Below are 23,091 nucleotides of genomic sequence, written 5' to 3'. Positions count from 1 at the left end.
GATGGATTTAAAAAAAAAGAAACTAATATAGTTTCGTGCGCTGTGTCATTTACATTTCACCAGGTTAAAATAATATCTCAAATACTATTAAAATAATATCTCAAGCTTTGTGCTTTTGTAACATGTAACACATTAACCTCAAAACCTTTTAAGCTTTCTCTTTCTGCAAATTGTATGGTGTAGATGACAGCACGCACCCAGAATACTATCAAACACTCCAACGCAGCTCCATTCTTCGCGAAAGATGGATACAAAGGCGCACAGCAAACAAAAACCTATTATCACAGGATCTCGGTGTTCGGCGAAATATGGTAGGTCATTTGCGGGGGAATTTTTACTTTACAAATTACAGACATGGCCGATTCGCACGTGATTAAGATCACAGACAACCTCCGCAATTATTACAAATGACTGGAGGTCACCAGGTAATACTAATCCCGTGCGAATAGGGCTTAAAACACACAAGTAAACGCGTTGTGAAAAAAAAATATCGCCAGCAATCACAGACATTCGCATTCGGAAGGGATTAGTTTTCAAAAACAGTAGGTAATTTGCTCTGGAATTATTACAGAGGTTGTGTGAGAAAAACACAGACGTGGCAGATTCGGACGGGATTAAAATCACCAAGTACATCGGTGAAACACACATTTCTCTAACGACCCCCTGTAAAACTAGTCCCGTCCAAATAGGGCTGAAGATTTGTTTAAATGATATAAACGCGTTTTTGCTGAATGCTGACGGCAAACGAGAAAGTATAATGTTTGCCTTTCTATTACAAATAATATAAAATAAATCGTTATAATACTTTTTTTTATACATTTTAATTTCTTTGTTTAACAGTTCTATCTGATTATCAGACAGACTTCTATCTGTATCAGACAGAACTGTTAACGACGACAGCGAACAAGAGGGAGAATGTGAGCACTGTGTGCTCAGGCGCTGCCATTCTCAGTGCCGTCAAAATAAAAGTCCCGCCTTGAACACATTGGCCAAAAAGAAAAACTTATCGGACGATACCAATATTTGAAAAATGCCAAATATCGGCCGATATATCGGTCGACCACTATTGACCACAACTTTAAAGTTCAGCTAAATCATTCAGTGGATTCATGATGACATTGTGATCGATCATATACAGATCAGATGTACTAAATGAGCATAAACGCTCATATATAGTATACATTTTACATGATAAAAAATTACTACTTCTGTGTGAAAATTCTGAGGTTTTGTATTTTGCATTTTAGACAAATGAACTAAGAATGATAATGATAATGAATAAAATGCTCTTTAAAACATTTGTGCATCATATCAACAGACAGTTATCAAGGTTTTTGTAGACTTGCCTTGTTATAAGTGCAGTTCAACATTGCATATGCATGGAATAGGGATATGCCGGTATCAACTTTTCATGTTGCGATTAATTGCTAATGCTTTTAAGTATTCTTAAAATGCATTCAAAATTCTGAATAATTTCTTATATATAATTATTCACGGTATTTAGAAGTGCCCAAGATAACAATATCGTGCATATTAATCACCGTGATATATCGCATTACCGAATACCGGCACAAGTCTAGCATGGAATAGACTGCATATGCAAAGCTTGTTATATCAAAACCACAACACAAACACTACAATCTTTACTAATGCATGACAAACCCTAAACCGCTTGATAGGATTTTATCAGCTAAAAAAATACACACCAGTTCCACCAATTTAGCAATTGAAAGTCACTGGTTTTGGCTACAACCAAATAGCCAAAAACAAAACAAAAACACTCAGCTATATGCATCCTTGTGCAAAAAACAGTGATGCTTTTTTTTCCTTCTGTTTTTGCTTATAAAACAGACAGTATGCAAGCGGTGAAAGTTTTGACTGAGTTTGTGGTTTGAAAGCCCTTCATGCTGTCAGTGTCAACTCTCATACAGTCTAGCAACTTATGCCCATCTCAAATTAGTGCCCACATCCAAATCTAATATATTTAAAGGTCTGCAATCAGAAAAGCCATGCAAAGCAGTTCAAACTAGTCTTATGAAACATGGATAAAGTAAAAAGATGCAGCTAACACAATTGCAGTCATTTGTTTTAAGAGCACCAACGTTAGCTGTCAAAATCCTTTATCAAGTCAGCAGTTTAAATGATTACATATAGTGGAAAGAACTAGCTTTGAGCTTAGAATTAGCTGTGAATAAACTCGTCGAGTGTTTGCAGTTTTTAAGTTGAGCATCACTAAACTTCCAGGGTTTCCTTCGGCAGAAACACTGTAGAAACACATGCTCATCTCTTCCTCTCTTCTCAAACAACTCCGGAAAGCTCACTAAATCAAAACTCGTCTAAATCCCTAATTTTTACAGAAATATTCAGAGGATCTTTAAAAGTGATTTGCTGCATGAACAGGCCAGAGACTGCTTTCAGCTACTGACATGCAACATTCAGCCTCAAAACAGAGCAGCTTGACCATATAAAGGTAACCTTAACTGTTAGTGCTAATGCCTTATAAAAGTCAAATATACAAAGACTACAAGTCTCGCATGCTTTTATCCAACCACTGACAGTCTCTTTCCAACAGCTTTTTGTCTGTATGTAAGCTACATCAACACACTGACAGCTAGCAGCTAAAAGCTAACCTCCATTTGACAGAAAGTGACTCTTGGTCGTTCAGTTTTGCACGGGCTAAAAAGTGCTGCATTAACAGCATTCAATCAAACTCGTGACGGTAGCCCGCAGGCTTTATTTGGTAGATGGATGTTGTTGCACTGAATTATTAGCACTCACCAGGATCCTCTTGAACAGAGCGTTTTCTTTGGGAGGCAGAGTGACTGTCGGCATCCTTTACTCTCTCTCTCTCTATATCAGCACATGTGAAATGAGTGCGGCTGTGTGAGGCAGCGTCTTCCCCGGTTTTTACCCCCTTGTTCTCTGAGTCCTCGCTCGGCTCGATTTAGTGCCCGTGTCAGACTAACTAACCCAGCCCTCACGTGGTGACAGAAAAGCCCCCTTTGCGCCCAAAATGGCCGATGCGGCGCTTCTCCTCCGGGTCAAGCTGCTCTGCTCTGCTGCTCGTCACTGACAGCAGGGGGCGCACCATTTATAGGTCAAACAGTTTACCATGAATACATGAACGCTAATAATATAAACATCAACAATAGAAAAATACATACATTATATAATGAAAAAAAAATGTTTAAATTGTATGTAATCAATAATTAGAAAAAATAATAAAAGTGCTAGATTATAATAAAATAAAACAAACGTGTCCTTCGCTGTTTTATAATATAATAATATATATTTAAAAATATATTTAAAAAACAGTGCTGTTTTGTATAAAATCATTCATAAAATAAAAATCTTCATGTTATGTATATGGAAATTCCCCAATAATATTAATAGGCTAATTGCAGAACAGTGTAAAATATACAGCCTTATTTTGCACATTGCACATATATTGCACATAGGTAGAGAAACTCACATCATGGTGCCAGGATAATTGTCTCTCTATGAATGTGAGTAAAACTAAAGAGCTGATTGTGGACTTCAGGAAGAGACAACAGCGGCCCTATACTCCTCTTATGATCAGTGGGACGCCAGTGGAGAGGGTGAGCAGCTTCAAGTACCTTCAAACTCAGTCTCTTAACACCAGCATGACTTCACTTAATTATCAGTAAGACACTTAATATACTGACATTGCCACTTGCACACAGCAATTTATGTAATAATTTATTTATTTACGTTTTTACCTCTATTGCTGCTATGTAACTACCCTGTACAACCTGTTTGCACATTCTTCTCTTGTATATTCCTGCTCATCTTAATATTTATTAAGTCTACAGTATACTGTCCTGCGCATTTTATTTTATTCTTATTTTTTTTTTCTTTTTTCCATACCTATATTTATATATAAATTTCTTGTGTTTGTATTCTTTAATAATTGCACTGTCCATGGAGCGGACCTGACTTACATTTCACTGCTGGTCATATATTTTCTATATAACCATGTATGTGACAAATAAAAATCTTGAATTTTGAATTTCCATATATTATATGACATTTTATTTGAATCCAATATCGTTTCCTTGCCTACTTACAGAAATCGCGGAAATAGTCTACATTCACGCTTAATACATGTATCAAAGGATAAATCATATGCATTTTCCCCCAACATTTTTATGTTAATGTTGATAAATTTAAATAATAGACTTTCTGGTGTTAGTTATTTAAATAAAATAACCTCTCTGCTGTTTTTATGTTTAACATTCATTGGTCAGGTGCGGTATTTATGGTAGGCTGTACGTCTAGGAATATCACTCAGACACTTCAAATTGGAAATACTTAAAATGCATATTGATATATATATTTTAAATATATTATTACTGATGCATGTATATAAATGTCTTTAACATATTAATTAAAAGCAGTATGCTGAATGCAGTGCTTATAAAAATGAGTGTAAAAATTACGAAACTTTTTAAACAAGAGATGCATAAGCGGATTTTATTTTGTGAAAACATACAGAAAAAACATTCAGGATAATAACACTGTTTTTAATTACAGTAGTCAGAGGATCAAGTGTCAGTGTGTAAACGGTATATGAAAACAAAAGGTTGTATAAATTAATGAGACCTTTATTTTGATAGGTGATGCGAAAGTGGATTTTATCATAGAGGAGCAGTTGACAGCATCTATAAAAATGGTTGGATTTGGAACACCGTACTAGCATACTAATCTTACTTTTTCTCAAATAGATAAAGCAGTAGTATGCGGTTCCGAATTCAGCAAATGACTAGATAAATTAATGAATTCGACTTTTATTTTGGCGTGAGATGTAAAAGTGGATTTGGTTTTATCATACAGTGCAGTGGCAAATAAATATTTGTGTAAATAAACGGGACTTTTATTTTGACAGGTGTCACGGAAGTGGTTTTTATCGCAGAGGGGCGGTTGTCAGTGGCATCCTGCGCTTCTGATAACACTGGCTATCGCTCATTCGCTCTCTCATTCATAGCGGACTCTTCGCGCCGAAACACTGGATGACAAACCCGTCAGCTTAAGCTACAGTTAACCGAAATATTGCCAATATTCATTCAGCTGGAGGAGGTGAGTGAACACAGACAATTTTTTGCTAAACACTATAAACGTTGAACATGCAGACAGCCACCATCATCATCTTCATCATCGTCATCGCCCAGCTAACGGTAACGTTACCGCAGCTAGCCAGAGGGCGTTATAATAATGTAATGTATTGGTATAAATATTGTAAATAATACTATTTAAAAGTAAAATTTATGACTATTTTAAGAAATCCCAAACACCGAAGAGCTGGAAGTAATTGTGATTAAATGTAAAATATGGAATTTATTGTAAATATATTTGAAGATTAACGTTAACGTTACCTGTTACTCGCTTTTTTCTGCTGGCATAACGTCTGCTATTTGCTGTTCTGTTCAACTGCCAATATTTAATAAAGCATTAAGTTTTGCGGTAAAATATAGAAATCGTAAACAATAAGCTCCTCTTCTGATGGCAGATATGTCGATCGATATCGGGGTCAGCGTGTCATAAGATAAGACGTTCCGCCCCAAAGAAGAATATAAAATGAAAAAATATAGCTTTTTTTAAAGGCTGCATGTTTTTAATGAGGTATTTTCTGTTGGTCATGCTCTTTTTTTGTGTGTAGATGAAGTTGCGGTGGGGCTGGACGTGTCTCTTGTTGCTCTCCATCTCCATGGTAACATGGGCCCAGAAAGAAGAGCTGGATGATGAAGAGGAGGCTCAAGTGGAAGATGGAGATGTGGACATGGAGACAGACAGTGGAGAAAGCACTGAAGCAGACGCCAATGTGTCTTTTGAGGTAAGTCTCAACTCATTCCAAATAATAAATATTTGTTGTAATGCACATTGCTCACCAAAAAAGCAAAATATGTATCAGTAGAGTTATCCATGATCAGTGTTCAAACTAAATAGCTTGGGTTATGAGCTATTTCATGTCATTTATAAATATGCATTATTTGACATGCATAGGTAACATACAAGACCCCAGTTCCAACAGGAGAAGTGTACTTCACTGCGACATTTGATGATGAGCCTTTGAACAGGTTTGTGAATCTTATCAGATTTTCATTGGCTTGTAATCCATTCATGTTTGCTTTGAGATCACCTTTATTTAACTGTACTTCTAAATGTTGACAACAGTTACATTTAGCAGATATACACATTTTTTTAAAATACAGCTTTTCTGCGGGTACACTGACCAAAAATATTGATAGTTGATTATATACTGAATATTGATAGCACTCCACAGATTGTTGTCCAATAAGTGATGATTTAATGATCACAATATGTGTTTTGAATATATATTCTATTCACACTGCATGGTTTCTTCTTACTTATTGCTTAATTATTTGTTAGCTTTTACATGTTTTATTATTTTCTGCAGTTGGCAGGTGTCTAAAACGATGAAAGAGGATGCTGATGAAGATATTGCAAAATACGACGGTTAGTTTTCCAGCATGATTTTTGAGTGTTGCTTTATGATTGCCTGATTTTAAATAATACTGAAAATATATTTTATCATTAACCCCTCTTCTAAAAACTGTTATCCTTTAAAGAACAAAAAACAAAACAAAAAACATGTTTCTATATGTTTTTCATGCCTGTAGGTAAATGGGAGGTTGAGCCCCTGAAGGAAAACAAGGTGCCTGGTGATTTGGGCTTGGTTCTGAAATCTCGTGCTAAGCACCATGCCATCGCTGCTCTGCTTAACAAACCCTTTGTATTTAAGGACAAGCCCCTTATTGTCCAGTGAGTGGGCTTCTTAGATGCCATTTCTGTGATATTTGAAAAATACAGCTTGTGCATTCTAACAAAAACCAATCTATGCAGGTATGAGGTCAACTTTCAAAACGGAATTGACTGTGGTGGCGCTTACATCAAGCTGTTGTCAGACTCGGAAGATTTAGACCTGGTATCTTCATTGACTGCTTTATATGATCAGAACAAGTTTGTAAAAACATAACATAAAATACAAAGTAAACAGATTTGATAGAAATTGAAAAATACTGGATTTGAACAGCAATATGATAAAAAATTGCTATTGTAAGGGAAATAAGTGATATTGCATATTTTAGAGGTGATGTGTGTGTCTTTTGACTCACAGGAGCAGTTTCATGACCGGACACCGTACAGCATCATGTTTGGGCCGGACAAATGCGGAGAGGACTACAAACTGCACTTCATCTTCAGACATAAAAACCCTCTTAATGGAGATGTGGAAGAAAAACATGCCAAACGCCCAGACGTTGATCTGAAGAAGATCTACACAGATAAAAAGACTCACCTCTATACACTTGGTGTGTACATTTACTTGTATTACCATTAGGGATGTTCATTTCGGTTATTTTTCCTATGGATATTGGAACGCGAGTGAACTACATAATAAATAATAATTTGCCATTCAAATACATCGCGAATATGGAAACATTTGATTTTGTGTGGAATGAGAGACCCAACGTTGGTTTCAGTTTCATTTTAACCTAAATGAATTCGTTTTGGCTTGTCGTTTATATTGCTATAGCTTCTTATATTTTTAATTCTTAAATTATTTTCTAAATACTGTTAATTGAAAGGATTTGTTGTGGAGTGAGGGGAACTAACACTAACTATGTTTACAGTGTTTATTATAATGTTTGTAAACATTTTGTGTCGGCATTAGCCTAGGTCTATTTCTGAATGAAATAATAAAATGCGACTTAGAAAGAATACACGACTTGTTTTTTTCCCCCCTAAAAACAATTTTTTTATATGCGTAGCATATTTTAACCATGCAGCAAACTGTTTTAAATATTTTGATAAATTACTGAAAAAATAATTAAATGACTTTTTAAACTGTTTAACTGATTGTATTAATCGGTCAAAATTCTGCCGTCGGTTAACCGGTTAAACGGTTAAAATGAACATCCCTAATTACTATAATTGAAAGCATGTGGAAACTCATTACATTATTGTTATTATTACTGTTATTATATAGATATAATAAATGTTATAACAGATAATCAAATTAATCAATTGTAATAATCAAAAAATTGTTCACCAACCATATTAAATAAGAAATGAGACATTATTGTAAAGCCATTTTTTTTGTTTAACAAAGCAATCTTGCCTGCATGCGATAATTGTTTTATTAAATTATTCAATGGTAAATTATTAAATAAATATTTGTACTCTCTTCTCCTTTTCTCAGTTTTAAATCCAGACAATAGCTATGAGATGTTTCTAGATCAGTCCAGTGTTAGCAGGGGAAGTCTGTTGACAGATGTCGTTCCGCCTGTGAACCCTCCGAAAGAGACTGACGATCCCAAAGACTCCAAGCCAGAGGACTGGGATGAGAGAGCTAAAATCCCTGACCCAGAAACAGTCAAACCTGAAGACTGGTAAGATATATGAATAAGTCCAAATGCAAAGAATGCACTTGGCAAATTCTTGATAGCTTGTGTCTTTTTATTTGTGTTTACTTGCCAAAGTTACTTGCATAAAACAGTATTTTGTTGTAACTATTACCTTCACGGTTATGTATTTAATTTCATAGTTATAGTGACAGACATGGTATTCATATGAGTAGGGAACCATGTGAATTTATGAAGTCATATTATCCTTAAAAAATAGCAGCAGTGCTATGTCAAGACCCATTTTTTCTTTATCTATCTAGGGATGAGGATGCCCCAGCTAAGGTGCCTGATCCTGATGCAGTGAAGCCTGATGGTTGGTTGGATGATGAGCCAGAGTTTGTGTCTGACCCCACTGCAGAAAAGCCTGATGACTGGTGAGAAATAAAGTCTTTCTTTTAATCCAGAGGCTTGTGGCAGTGCACAACAAAGAGCTTCTAATGAGAACCAATTTATTTGCCACTTTAAATATTCATAAGAATATAATTTCAATACAGAAGTACCCTAAAATAATAAGCTATGCATCTATCTATCTATCTATCTATCAATAATAATATATATATATCAATAATCTATCATCTATCAATAATCTATCTATCTAATCTTTGGGATTTTGCTTTGGTAGGTTTAGGCCTTTCGTGGACAGCTGACTCCCAAAGCTTTTTTATATTCAGTGCAGTGGTCAGTTCACAACAGTGAAAGAAATTAACTTTTTCATTAAGGGGCAACATTTTCCAATTGATTTCCAGGGCATTTTGCTAGTCTTTTTGTATTTTTATCAGTGAAGAAAATAAACAGATGGTCATGAGAAATTTCATGAAAAATAATATTTGGGGTTGGAATGGAATAAGGACATAACAGAATTATCATTTTTATGTGAAATAACCCTTTTTGAACACAGACCAGACATACAAAAAATACAAATTTGTGACACTTGGGGCTTTCTTGTAAAAAACAGAAAATTAAGAGAATTAATAAAGAGGCAAATAAAGAAAGTTCAAGAAGTAGAATTTAGTGTAAACTAATGCATTTGTACTATTTGCAAATAATATTTTATTTTAATAGGCTAAATTACTGTCCTAACCACAACCTATAAACACACTTGAGTCAAAGCCACGTTTTACCATGTCCTAGTGTAGCCCTGAGGATGAAAACTAGTTTATTTTTCTAGAAGTGAATTTTCACAAAATGAACAATGTGCACACATTCTTTCCTAATTGTGTGCATAAAATGCTGAAAACTGCTCCTATGATGTTTTTGGTCTTGTCACATTCAGTTAGAAATTACATTGCATTTGTCATATTTGCAATTCAAAAGGGCGAAATCTGACAAATATTGAGTAGTTCTCATCCCTGGATATTACTATTGGTTGTTAAACATTTCTATTGTGACACAGATGTCAAATATGATATAGCTACACACTCTCACCGTTAAAATAGAAGCATTGTGCTGGAATTCTTGCTCGGCCTGTGTGAACAGAAAAATCCCCTGAGGCAGCTCAAATGAGAAAGTCAGTTATCTTTGGTGCAGTAAATTTTGTACAACGCCAAGTACATTATTATTATGCAATTATTCCATGAATTATATTATACGCCTCTGTCTAGCCCTTTTTATCTGATAGTACTGGTAGACAATCATCTATAGTACACTATGTAATACCCTATGCTTTCATTTTAGCTTTATTTCATTCTTTTATAGCAACTTGTCAGTAATATTCTCTTCACCCCCCTCTCTCTCAGGGATGAAGAAATGGATGGAGAATGGGAGGCTCCTCAGGTGCCAAATCCAGCATGTTCAGCTGCTCCTGGCTGTGGTGAATGGAAGCCGCCCATGATCAACAATCCTCAGTATAAGGGCAAATGGAAAGCTCCTCTCACAGACAACCCCAACTACCAGGTATTAACATCTGGAGTATGGAAAATGCTGCTGAAGTGCCCATATTTTATTCAGTACAAGCAAATGTCACACTAAGCCTGCAACTGTTTTAGTCAAAATTTTAATTAATGAGTTGGATACAATGACCAAAGATCTTTAAGTATCACAAAAAGATATTTCTATTCAACATCTTTGTTTACAGGGTGTGTGGAGTCCACGGAAGATTGCAAACCCTGACTACTTTGAAGATCTTCACCCGTTTAGGATGGAGTCATTCAGTGCTGTGGGTCTGGAGCTGTGGTCTATGACCTCTGACATTTATTTCGACAATTTCATTATTACCTCGGAAAAGGAAGTGGCGGACCGCTGGGCTGCAGACAGCTGGGGACTCAAAAAACTGGTGGCTAGTGCCAATGAGGTATGCTTCTGCCTCTCGCCCACGTTTTGCTCTGGGCGTCATTGCTCACTGGGCTTTGGTTTGGTTGACATACTCAGACTGTTTCTTTCTATCTTAGCCTGGAGTGTTGAGTCAGTTGGCGCTGACTGCGGAAGAGAGGCCCTGGCTGTGGGTGGTTTACATCCTCACCGTTGGTTTGCCTATTGGACTGGCTGTGCTCTTCTGCTGGCCAAAGGTACGTCCTGACCCCACAGAGGCGATCCCATTGAATGCAGAATAAAACACTTGATATAGCAGACCTGATTTACAGCTATATTTAGGCTGTCAGTGCTTTGCTGTGAATCATATAGATGTGTGGGTACAGCGTAATTATTCATTACATAATCTGTTTTCATCACAACAGAAAGATTCTGTCCCGAATAACCATAATCAAAGCAGATAAGAGAAGCAGAATAAAACAAACACTCTGCCTACACACATGCACAATTAACTGTACACATTTGCATTGCATTTACATTTTACATGTATTCGTTTAACAGATTCTTTTATTCAAAGTTACTTACAAATGAGGACCACACGAGTGATTCATCCTGAGGAGAACTGCTGTAACACTGCACCAAAATGTGCTAGGACACAGCACAAGCTAGTGCGAGATGTTTAAAGGAAACCGAAGCTTTCCTAAAACCTTTATGGTTTGATTTTGTTTTGTTTCATTTCATTTGCTGCCTGGCAAGAACTGCTACTTCCTGAACTGGAAATTCAGTCCAATTATTTTTAAAGAAAGGCATTTTAGGGCTGAAATGCTGTATCAACCAATTAGCATCCAAGATGGAAATATAATTCATTTTTAGTAAGTCTTCCACCATTGAGGTCCCAGAGGTCCAGAAATAATTGCCTAATAATAGCTGTACTTTGGTGCTGCAAAGATATTGTACAGCGCAGAGCGGTATATCAGTGCTTGAAGACGAGCATTACCGCTACTTTTTACAGAAACCAAGTGTAAATTCTAACATGATGCTTTGGTCAAAAAGTGAGATGTAAGACAAGTAAGTAAACATTGTATATTTGACACCTGTGTTATGTTAGAAGTTTTTAACGACTAACAGTGATATCCAAAGATGGTACAACACAACCAGTACACTTAACAACATATTAAGCATAAGATCAACAACAAATTCTTGTGCATGAATTTAATGAACTTAGTTACATTTTCCTGATAGCCTTTCTGTAAATTCACTTATCATCCTCAGACCTAAACTAGAATGTGGTAAAACGTGTGGCTTTGAAAAGTATGTTTATAGGATGTGGTTAGCATTTAGCATTTATTAAGAAAACAAGTGTCTACAGCCTGTGTATACTGATATGTTTATGGCCGGTCTGCTCTCTTATTTTAAACAGATAATTCACCTAAAAATGAAAATTCTGTTATTATTTACCTATTCAAATGTTGTCATTGCAAACCCAAATGCTGATTTTCATGGCCATGTGTATTTTTTGCTTCACTGGCACAGATAAAAACTGAAAAAGACAGCTATCATTATCCAAATATTTGTCCTCCAGACATCTTAAAATGCACGTATGTAGATCTGGGAAATCAACTTTTTTTTTCAAGGAGCCATATACCCCCGAACTCACCAAGCAAGCTGGGTTTTTGGACCTCTGTATATGATCATGACTGTCATACTCAATCTCAAGTGTTGGTCATTCTGAGAATCCTGGCTCAAATGCAGTATTTGTTGTGTTGTGTGTTTGCTGTGTGATGAGATCCACTTAACCAGACCTCATTACATCTAGCTATTTGCTGAGCATAACACAGTTGATAAATCTGGTTTACCATGCTAACCCCATTTGATATATTGCTAAAGATTAGGGTGTTTAGGATTAGCTTGCAAGTACAAAATCCTCTTAATGTGTATTTATCATCGGTTGCATAGCAACAGGCAATCAGCGACCTGCCCTGAAGCGTTCGACAGGTTTGTCACCATATATGAACAGGATGGTGCACGTCTCTGTCCTCTTGGCCAACTGCTTCTTGAATATTCTCAGCTCACACAATTGTATGTGTATTGCAGAAGTCGGATGATGACTATGTATACAAGAAAATCGATGAGCCCAAAGCCGAACCAGAGGAGGTAGCAGAAGAAGAAGAAGAGGAGGAGGATGACGAGGTGGAGAAAGGGAAAGATGAAGCAAAAGCAGAGGAAGATACTGAAGCTACTGGTTTGTAAAATGATTTATCCTTGTTTGCTGTTTTAAGTACTTTTTAGTGTAGTTGCTATACATAATTTTCTGACTCTCTTTTCAGGTAATGAGAATGGGGACGGGGTGGACAACGACATTGGAAAAGATGGTGGAGATACAGAGGAGGAGGAAGATGAGGAAGAGGCCAGTAAGCCAAATGACACACCCTCAGAGGATGAAGTAAGCAAGTTCTCATTGACTTATGTTGTTCACAACAAACGCAAATTTAATTATTCACGCAAGTAGATTACATACAAAGTCAATGCAAAGATGCGAATAGAGGCCGCAAACGCGTGATATTTGCCTCAATCGCTACAGAGATGCTGCTATCAATAAAAAAAATAATGTCAGTGTATATACAGTAGTAAAATGTAACACACATCAATGCAGGATTAATACTCATCCTCCTCTGGATGGTGTTGTGAAATTTTCAGTATGAGTCTTGTTTCGATACAGTGTTGTTTTAACTACTGCACGTGCAGAACTTCTCCGTGTATGAAACATAATTTCAAACTCAAAAGTTTCCCCTCTATAATTTGACAGTATCGTTTATATTGCTATACTCTGATGTTGCAAACACTTCTGGAAAAATAACAAAGGACATGAGACGTGCTTTATATTAAGTGCTTCAAACTAAATGATAAACCTACACTTCTTGCCCTATTCTCAGATATGTGTGCTGTTGAATGTGTTTTAGATTTGTTTTCATACATCTTATGGTTATAAAATTGGGCTTCCATTTTGCATAAAGAATTATCCTGACGGCAAGTGAGTCTTAACTTGAGTTTTAACTTCACAGACTTCAATGAGTGAGTGCCGGCGCACACGTGTGTCAAAGAGATGGAGTAGATTAGAAAGTGAACACAATAATTCTGACTAAAGTATTTTCACATATTTTGCGTCCAAAAGTGTAAGCACTTCAAATCTCTTTCCCCAATTACTGCAGCACTATAAACTGCAGTGTTGCACCAATATTGACAGACTTAAAGGGGTGATATGATGTTGCTAAAGAAGAACATTATTTTGTGTATTTGGTGTAATGCAATCTTGCAATGCAAGGTCTAAAAAACACATTATTTTCCACATACTGTACATAATTACTGATTATAATGACTTATACTGTTTTTTTACGCGTTGCGTTGCATCGCACCACGTAAACATAAAACCATGCCTGCATTTGTGATCGGAGAAATGACAAACAACAAGCGCTACTCTACACTGCTCAAAACTCACGTTTGAATCGTCAGTGGCAAATTCTTTAAATATGAAAAGTTACTTACAGGCTGTGAGTCATTATTATTTGTCAGAACACCGGCATTGTAGTCTACTCTCCCAGGAAACAGTCCTCGTCCTCCGTAAAATGCGTTGCACACATCTGAATATTTGGGTTGAACTGTTCTGGAGCAGTGTTGTAAAAACAACTTATCCACTGAACCACTTTTGGAAGGCCAAACAAAGTAGTTTCGCTTTCACAACAAAACACAGCATCTTCACGACATGGCGGCGGCAACAATACTACAGAGAGAATCAAAGTTATGCCTCATTTTGGCATTATGCAAATCTTCCCACATCGTGACATAGACATATGGGGCGTGTTTAAACGAGGCGTTTTAGGAGGGCGTGGACGAGTCTTAACTTTTATAAAGAATATCTCTTTGGGTTTGAGACTTTAGTCTTTGCAACTTTAGGGATCTTATCTATGCACGAACAGCTTGTAACACTCCGAAGAGAAAGGAAAACTTGAAATCGCATCATATGACCCCTTTAAACCATTAGCAGACCTCTGTTTAATAAAAGCATGAATTGTTTTCAGTGTTTAGAGCAGTTTTATTTATTATTGATATATATATTTTTAAATTTAGTTTCATTTTCCCAAATTCCGTTTTGCTGTTTAAATTTTTCAAAAAAAATTTGTTTTAATTTTTCTAGATAACATTTTAATGATTAAATTAAATTTTAGTAATAAAAAGGGTGTCTTTTAAAATGTTCTTCATAGTTAATATTTTATATGAACTATATATCCCGCAATTCTGACTTTTATAACTTGCAATTGTGAGTTTTTATCTCGCAGTTCTGAGAGAAAAAAAGTCAGAATATAACTCGCAATTGTGAGATTTTATCTCACAATTCTGAGGAAAAAGTCAAAATTGCGTCAGAAAAAAACTACTTTTTTTTATATTTTTATTTTCATACAGTGGTGGAAACAGGCATCCATAGAAATCAGTACAAACACCGTGTGATTGTGCCATGTTTTGCTAGACTGAGATTCCAGTTTGCACTGATTATCTAGATCTACTGATTGTTGTTAGACTGACAGTTTTGGGTCTTTGCAGATGAAGGATGCCGGTGAAGGAATTCAGAGCACAGGAGAAGAACCTAAAGCTGTGAGAAAGAGACGAGTACGGAAGGACTGAAAATCCACATTTTCCCCACGTTTCTTCCTCCCTTCTCTCGTTCCTTTGCCTTTTTTTGCTGCATGCTTTCGGCAATATGCCATTCAGCATGCAAAAAAACGGCAAACCTAGCCGCTCTCCTGAAGAGGTCATTCTTCATCCGACTGAACCTCGCCTCCCCTCTTTCAGTCTTCCGCTTAGTTCTTATCGGGTACAGTTGGGATTTAGATACAAAAGTCAGACCTGCTGAGTTTTAGCTCCAAGTTTTGCCTATTTCTTTTTCTTTATAGATTACAATTCATGTAGTACTGGGCCAGTGTTTCCCTACTAGTAAGTCTGAATACTGTGAAGGGAAATGTACAGTGGATATTTTAGAAAGACAAACTAGTTTATGATCACCTCAACATTTCTGTTTGTTTTTTAAAAAAGGGTTCAGTTCCTTGTGAGTTTTTAAGTTATGAGCTTTTTAACATGATCATATCGCTCTGATCGTATTTATTGTTTGTGTCTTGTTTGAAAAATGATGCAACTGAGTTTAGATATAGTACTTTTTAATCTTGCATTCTACTGTCATTACCAGTTAGCAGGCTCTGGAGAAGAGCTCCGTCAAACCAGGAGCCACCTTCACCAAACATCTAGGTCAGTGAAGTGCTAGGAATGCAAATCAGTATTGCTTTTTTGGCATGGAAGAAAGTCGTTACGCACAGTCAAGAGCCGATCTCAGCTCAGCGTCATCACTGACACTCTCTAACAGCAGACCCAGACACAAGCACACTGAAAACAGACTGACCACCATGTATGAAACCATTGAGCTTTGGAAGCAGACAGGTTGTTTTTCAAGTGATGAACAGTTTTGTTTTTCTGCTTTTTTTTAGGTTGTGTTCAGCCTTACAAGGACAGCCTTTTGTTTACATGTTTGCAAACTGTTCATTGCTCTTGGAAATAAATATTTACTATAAATTTGTGCACCTTTGACATGACTTCACCAGGAACACTCGTTTGTGCAAAGGCAAAGTATTTTATTAAAGGCATAATTGTAACAAAATAAAATGTACACTTTCAGAACAGGCGGTACTTTACATCGGGAGCTTGCAAACATAAATTACACAAATGAAATTTTTCACAAAAATAATATTAAACAGACAGTATGTAGTGTTGTGGCAGATGCTTCAGTGTCATGTCAAGAATTCATAGTAAGTGAAATTTCACATCAGCAATCTCTGAGCAAAGAGCAGAGCATCTGTCCTCATAAATGCAGCTTAAGCAGACACTTTGGAGCAATCAGATCAATATCACTCAGCAGACTCAACCTCACTTCAGTCTTTGAAAGCAGTAAAAGCTAAAATCCATTTATTTCATCCATTTTAAGTCCCTCAATCCAAAGGACATGACCACAAAGAGCAAACTCTCCAACACAATGCTGCAGTTTACACTGCGAGCCAGTTTCAACCAATTGATCCTGCTCAAAAGGCGTCGGGTTTGTGCGCTAGTCAGACCTTTTAAGATAAATCCAAGTATGAAAGCGAGTAAATGTCATATGGTTTAGTCAAAGGCCTCTTATAATGTAACATATGAAGAGGTACTTTGTTTAAACCAGTGGGTCAGGAAATTACAGAAATTGCATACTTTCTGCACCAGCTGAGCAACTGGCATTAAGATAATTGCCAGTAACTTTGGTTTAAATTAGAAAAATCACACGCCAAGTGAGGGAGGACTAATTTAGGTTATCCATCCTTAGCCTTTTGCATCATGCACTTTAGTTATGGGATGTCATGCACTTTCAAGAGAACATATCGGTGTTCAATCTTGCTGCACATTGTAAATGTTATTAGTGGAAAGCCAAAAAAGCTGAAATTCAGCATAATTGTATTTTTAAAAGAACCTGACTTCAGCTGTCTAGTATTTAAAAAGGTTGTGAAGTCAATTAGAGGGTCTGAGATTGATTATGTACCTGCTAAATGAATTAAACAGGAGTGGTATCACAAACTGCATCAGGCATCCTGTTATATCTTGTAACAGTTAGCTGACAGGGAAAGACAGCAGCTCAGTCCATTCAAGTATTACCCATACCATGCTGAGAGATGCATCAGTAAATTGTACAACAAAATAAATACAAAACAAACAGCGGCTTATATGTATGAGCTAGTAGTCTGAATGCCAGAAAGAGGAGATGATGGATGAAGCAGACGTGACCCACACGTTATTTCCGTTTGCTTTTGGTGTCGGTGGTCTGAAACACGCTGGAGGCAGACATGAGGTTCTCGATGTACTGCCCGAGAACCTGGTTCTCCGATTTGAGCTTAAGGTTCTCCTCTTTCACCGCGTCCACACGCGCAGAGAGATCTAATGGAAACAGACAAAACACATTAAGAGTGCATCGCTTAGCTTTTACCGGCAGCCATTTAGAGAGCCTGAGTGGATCAGAGTAGAATGGTTAGAGGAAAAACAGAAACATGACGGGTGTATATTCAGTTACAAAACAAAACAGCAACAGTTAACCACTAAGACAATAGTTCTATGTTAAACTGTACACTCAAAGACTTGTACCTTCAAGTGTGTGCTGTAGCTCCAACACTTGGTTTATGAGTCTCATCTTCTCCTCTTGCTCAACTTGATTCTCCATATCTCCTGAAAACACACATACACATCTGAAATTGCTCCAAAGCAACTTAAACTGAAGAAACACGCATTTTAACAACATGATATAACATATTATACCAAACTGTGGGTGATATTTACCATCAATCTCACAGTTCATGGTGGTATACTGGTCCTCTGGTCTGAAGCTCAGGACTGTCGGTTCTCCGTCAGCTGTGAGAGATAGGCTACTATCAGTGTGATATAAAATATGCTTATAATACAAACAAGTAGTTATGTTTTTGACATGTACAAAAGTAATTTCATGGCATTCGTTGAAGTACCACACAAATAGCCTACAGTGTAAACTAAGCCGTTTCAAGATCCAGGCGCATCAAGATACGGTTACGTTAGCTATTGGCTAACACAACAAACCATCGCCTGACATAAAGAAATACAGTTCACAGAAAGATAAGATCACTGTCATTTACATTACATGCCTAAAACGTAATTATATTGCTATTAGTACTCGAGACATGACATTTTAACTTAGTTTTATTAAGTTTTAATTCATGCCGCGTCCAATCATCATCGGTCTCCATTGGTTCTCATGCATTACAGGCCGCTACAGCAGCCTGGGTGCTAAAAGATTTGTTAGAAACAGCTTTAAATGACCCCGATCACAAAACTCAGTTAAATAATCAGCAACTAATCAACTTGGTAAAGAGGCATTTAATTTTTATAAAAAAAATAAACGCCGAGAGGAAATAAACATGATCTCATGTGATAATGAAGAACTTAAGTAACAAACACACACCAGCACACTGATACAGTCCTACCTGATATAAGACTAAATCGATCCGCGTTATTAAAGATGTTCAAAATTATTAAGTCTACAAAGCTGATGTCAAGGTAATGACACAGACCATCCGTTACCTCATCACTTCTCTGTTTCTCTCTCGCATTGCACTCACTACCGAAAAGCACCGACAGAGGGAGACAAAGCTCGCTATAAATATGAAGCTGGGCACAAAGCAATAGCATGCTGGTTACCGCATATTGCCTTCTATTTTTAAAGAATAATAGTATATGAAAAAGAATGCAGTATGCAATATAATAAACATTTCTCCTCATTACAATATTTTTTTGTTAAAAATTTATTTAAAACATCCATATGATAGTATGCTACTTTGCTGTCCCATAACCTCATAGAATCATTCTAATACTAATTATAAATAATTCTGGTAAAATCTGTCCCCTAAACTAAAACGCAATAAAACCAAACAGCCAAACATTCAAATATTAGGAATCAACTACATAATGATGAAAGATTTTGATGAATTGTGTTCTTAGGACTAGGGTATTTTTCATAAATGTCAGGACGAGGAAAGATATCATATGTGTTTTAAGTGTTAGCAATGCATCACTTACAATACTTGTGTTCCAAAAACAAAGTTTGAATAGTTTTTATGTTACTTTGCTTCATATATGTTTTTAATGTTTACATTTTGTGGTTTATAATAGGCGGTTTAATGGCAACATACCCCATTTAATTTGACAACATGTCCAGCTATTGGGGCATGTTGTCACAAAAGGTCAACATATGTTATATGTACTGTTTCTGCTTAACAACGGCTGTAATGTTCAAATGCTTTTTTTTTCTAGTAACAAGTGTGACAACCAGCTCCAGTCTGTACTCACCAACATCGTTTGTGTTCCTCACAAGAACTAAAGTCATAAAGGTTTGGAAACTACATCAGGGTGAGTAAATGATGACCGATTTTTCATTTTTAGGTGAACTATCCCTTTTAAAATGACCGCTCAGAGTAGACGTGAGTCATCTGAAATATGCAGCCTTTGTTCTACTTACTGACTGCTCTGGCAGTAGCTATTCACACATGCTTACTGTATATGTGAGCTTGTCTCTGCACAGTCCCTGTACACAAGCACACACCTACTGCCTCTTGTGGAGGTTTCTGACATGTGTTGACACAGTGCCTCTCCATTCATTCCTGTATTTGGACAAGAAAACCACATGCTGCACAGCACTCAAGCATTTAGATACTTGTGTTATTGCGCTAACTTATAGCCTACTGCTGAAAGAATATACTTAATGCATCATTTAAAAAATGAAAGTGAAATAATTCTGGTACTTAATGTTAGTTGTCTTTATTATGTAAACAAAATAATAACAATAATAATGATGATAATAATAAAATAATAATTGGGTATATGCACTTATTGAGTTCATGTTGTATTACTTTTGCGGCTGTTGATGTGGTGTGGGGTAAGATTTGGGCAGGTTTGGTGGTACGTTAAGGTTTAATGTTTGGCTATGGTCAGCCATGCAATTATAGATGCAACTACATAAAAGTATACCTATGTTATTACATGTGTTATTATTTTTATAAATAAGTACAGAGTAAAAACATGTATGTACACAGTAAGTGCATTGTATCAAATTATTCATATAAATGTTAGTAGTACATAGTTTTTAAAGACAATATGAAGTGGGCAGTGTTACATCAGTATCACTGAGATACTGCTTTAGTTTTTGTATCCGGAGCAGATTTTCTTTCTTTCTTTCTTTTCTTTTTCTTTTTCTTTTTCTTTTTACCCCAGAAATACTGCTGATCTTATTGCATTGGACTAAAACTTACTGACATTTCTCATAGCGGGTACAACTTCCCCAAGTTTTTATTTATTTATTTTTTTTATAATTTTTGGGAGGGATTTTTTCCCCCACCTTGTTACACTTGTGGTGTTCCTGATCAAAAATGACCGGCCTACAAAAAATTGCTTATGAGCTTATGCCATATTATTACCAAATATTGGATTTAATCTTTTTATTAACTTGTTTTTTTTTTTTTTTTTCAATTAGCACAGGTTTTGTATTATTTTTTGGAGTGTATTGATCATAGGCTTTATTGATCTGAGCTTATTTACCTCAGTTTTTGAGTGAAAATTGCCTTGCCAAAATTTTACCACAAATACTGCTTTTTTTCCAACACAACAACTGAGGTGCATAAGCTCAGATCAGTGAGGCCTATGACCAAAATTTTCAAAAAAGCAATACAAAACCTGTGCTAACTGAAAGAAAACAAGTTGACCAAAAGATCAAATCCAAGGTTTGGTGTTAATATACTCTACCATAATGAGAGTGCATAATGTGCAACTGTGTGCTTCTATTCATGTACATTTCCCAGTTCTATCACTGAACTGTTTCCCGGACAAAGAGAACTGGTTTCAGATCAGCTTTAAGACAAGACAAGGCAAGTCTTACCTGAATCATCAGCTAGTGAGATGTTAGTAAAAGTCCCATCATCTTCATCCACGTCTCCCTCCATGATTGAGAGTGTTCGCAAATGTGAGTGTAGCTTATTAGCAAAACAACAGTTAAATAAGTTAAACTATGTCTTTGAAAAGGTTATTTTCTCTCTCTCTCTCTCTCTCTCTTCCTGAAACGCTGTGTAGTTTGTCCGGCCTTACCCTCTCAATTATTCACCATCACTACGGTTACCAACCAGACCTGTGTGGTAACTCAGGTGACAAAGCTGAAGCAGACTTTAGGGCGACGCCTGCTGAGAGATCCAAAGTTCACTCGTTCACTTTCTCAGATTACAGTGAGAACTCCCCCCCACACACACCTTCTCACCCAACTGCGCACACCTTTAACTTTCTCGCACCATCTGTCTCATTTCATCTGTGCTACAGTGTGACACATTAACTAAAGGAAGTGTCTGATGGCCTCACACAAACAAAACCACATGGCAGTGCTTAACTACACGGACTTAATTGGTTTGCACTTTGATCAGTGTTGTAAAAAGCCTGAAGTATTACTACAAGCTACTGAAACGACTTGCCGTGATGCATTGATTGGCACTCTAGGTGCTTTCTTTCTTTTTTAATTTTAAGCTGCAGGCATAAGAAATGTTGACAGGCTAGTTTCTGACTCTAATAAGGGTTAAACTCAAACACCTGCAGAAAATACTTCTTATGCAAAGGCTGCATTTTTTTAATACCATAGCATTATTTAATACCATAGCATGGCAATTCTTTATTTGTCTCAATTCAGTGTATCTTTATGAAATGACAACAGACATGGACTTCAAATGACAAAACTTGATTTCATGGGGTTTTTAAAAAAATAGTTCAGCCAAAATGAACATTTGCTGAACATTTACTCACCCGCAGGCCATTCAAGATGTAGATGAGTTTGTTTCTTCATGGGAACAGATTCGGAGAGATTTAGCATTACATCACTTGCACCAGTGGATCATCTGCAGTGAATGGATGCCATCAGAATGAGAGTCTGATAAAAACATAAAGTAATCCATACGACTCTGGTCCATCAATTAATGTCTTGTGAAGTGTTGCGTTTGTAATAAACAAACCCATCAAGACGTTTTTAACTTCAAACCGTTGCTTTCGGCTAAAATACTGGTCCTTTATCAATGAAGTGATTTTGTCTGAATCAGAAAATAAATATGCACAAATCAAGCACCGTTTACAAGCAAAAACAGTCCAGAATAGTTCTGAACAAATATGTCAGCTGATTTTGATGTGAGAGGACAACAGAGGATGGACTTTTTCACTGGAGGAATCAATTTTGGATTACAAACCCATACTCTGAAGTAACGGTTTAAAGTTGAAACACCTTACTGATGGATTTATTTATTTACAAACACACAACTTTTTTTCTTCAGAAGACATTGACTGATGGACTGGAGTCGTGTGGATTACTTGAGTATTATTGTAATGGTTTTATCATCTGTTTGGACTCTCGTTCCGACAGCATCCACTGCAGATGATCCATTGGTGAAAAAGTGTGGTAATGCTAAATTTATCCAAATCTAAAGCAAACTCAGCTATATCTTGGATGGCCTGAGGGTGAGTAGATGTTCAGCAAATTTCAATTTTTTTGGTGGAATGTTCATTTAATGAGAGAAATGGACAAGCTCTAGTGAGAATGTAAATGATTTTAATAGTGCTTATACAGACAAAGCAGATAAGATTAAACACCCATCCAAGACAGCACTCTGTAAATGTGCCAGCCCAGAGAATAAATGAGATTAAAGACTTAAAAACCAAACTCACATCTGTCTATCTATCTATCTGTCTGTCTGTCTGTCCGTCCGTCCGTCCGTCCATCCATCCATCCATACTG

The 23,091-nt window shown here is 36.5% G+C and overlaps 3 protein-coding genes across 7 annotated transcripts in view; 1 reads left to right on the top strand and 2 right to left on the bottom strand.

Moving 5' to 3' along the window:
* The window catches only part of LOC107671368 (N-alpha-acetyltransferase 15, NatA auxiliary subunit), a 27,869-nt gene extending 24,816 nt beyond the window's left edge, over window positions 1-3,053 (bottom strand). The window contains exon 1 of the mRNA XM_016464277.1: window positions 2,779-3,053. Coding sequence (XP_016319763.1) covers window positions 2,779-2,832 — 54 coding nt within the window. The 5' untranslated portion in view covers window positions 2,833-3,053. The remainder of the gene's footprint in view (window positions 1-2,778) is intronic.
* Window positions 3,054-4,931: 1,878 nt separating this feature from the next.
* LOC107671330 (calnexin-like) lies at window positions 4,932-15,766 on the top strand. The gene is made up of 15 exons (XM_016464225.1): window positions 4,932-5,097; window positions 5,678-5,851; window positions 6,022-6,095; window positions 6,437-6,495; window positions 6,660-6,801; window positions 6,883-6,964; window positions 7,157-7,349; window positions 8,240-8,429; window positions 8,705-8,818; window positions 10,181-10,337; window positions 10,519-10,734; window positions 10,832-10,948; window positions 12,786-12,933; window positions 13,019-13,134; window positions 15,288-15,766. Exons 2-15 carry the CDS (start codon window positions 5,678-5,680, stop codon window positions 15,366-15,368), a joined length of 1,863 nt encoding a protein of 620 aa, XP_016319711.1. The 5' UTR covers window positions 4,932-5,097; the 3' UTR covers window positions 15,369-15,766.
* A 579-nt stretch (window positions 15,767-16,345) lies between these two features.
* LOC107671340 (short coiled-coil protein A-like) lies at window positions 16,346-21,359 on the bottom strand. Of its 5 annotated transcripts, none has more exons than XM_016464235.1 (4): window positions 21,208-21,359; window positions 18,087-18,158; window positions 17,895-17,975; window positions 16,346-17,690 (listed from the first exon to the last, which is right to left on the bottom strand). In XM_016464235.1, exons 1-4 carry the CDS (start codon window positions 21,269-21,271, stop codon window positions 17,548-17,550), a joined length of 360 nt encoding a protein of 119 aa, XP_016319721.1. In that variant the 5' UTR covers window positions 21,272-21,359; the 3' UTR covers window positions 16,346-17,547. The 5 variants fall into 5 exon arrangements, with proteins under 5 accessions (XP_016319721.1, XP_016319745.1, XP_016319737.1 ...); XM_016464259.1 differs by lacking the exon at window positions 21,208-21,359 and adding an exon at window positions 18,861-18,909; XM_016464251.1 differs by lacking the exon at window positions 21,208-21,359 and adding an exon at window positions 18,764-18,900.
* Between the last annotated feature and the right edge of the window lie 1,732 nt (window positions 21,360-23,091).

Source organism: Sinocyclocheilus anshuiensis, unplaced genomic scaffold, assembly GCF_001515605.1.
Source record: "Sinocyclocheilus anshuiensis isolate Anshui unplaced genomic scaffold, SAMN03320099.WGS_v1.1 scaffold145, whole genome shotgun sequence".
NCBI lineage: Eukaryota > Metazoa > Chordata > Actinopteri > Cypriniformes > Cyprinidae > Sinocyclocheilus > Sinocyclocheilus anshuiensis.
This window is presented reverse-complemented; position numbering and strand designations above follow the sequence as displayed.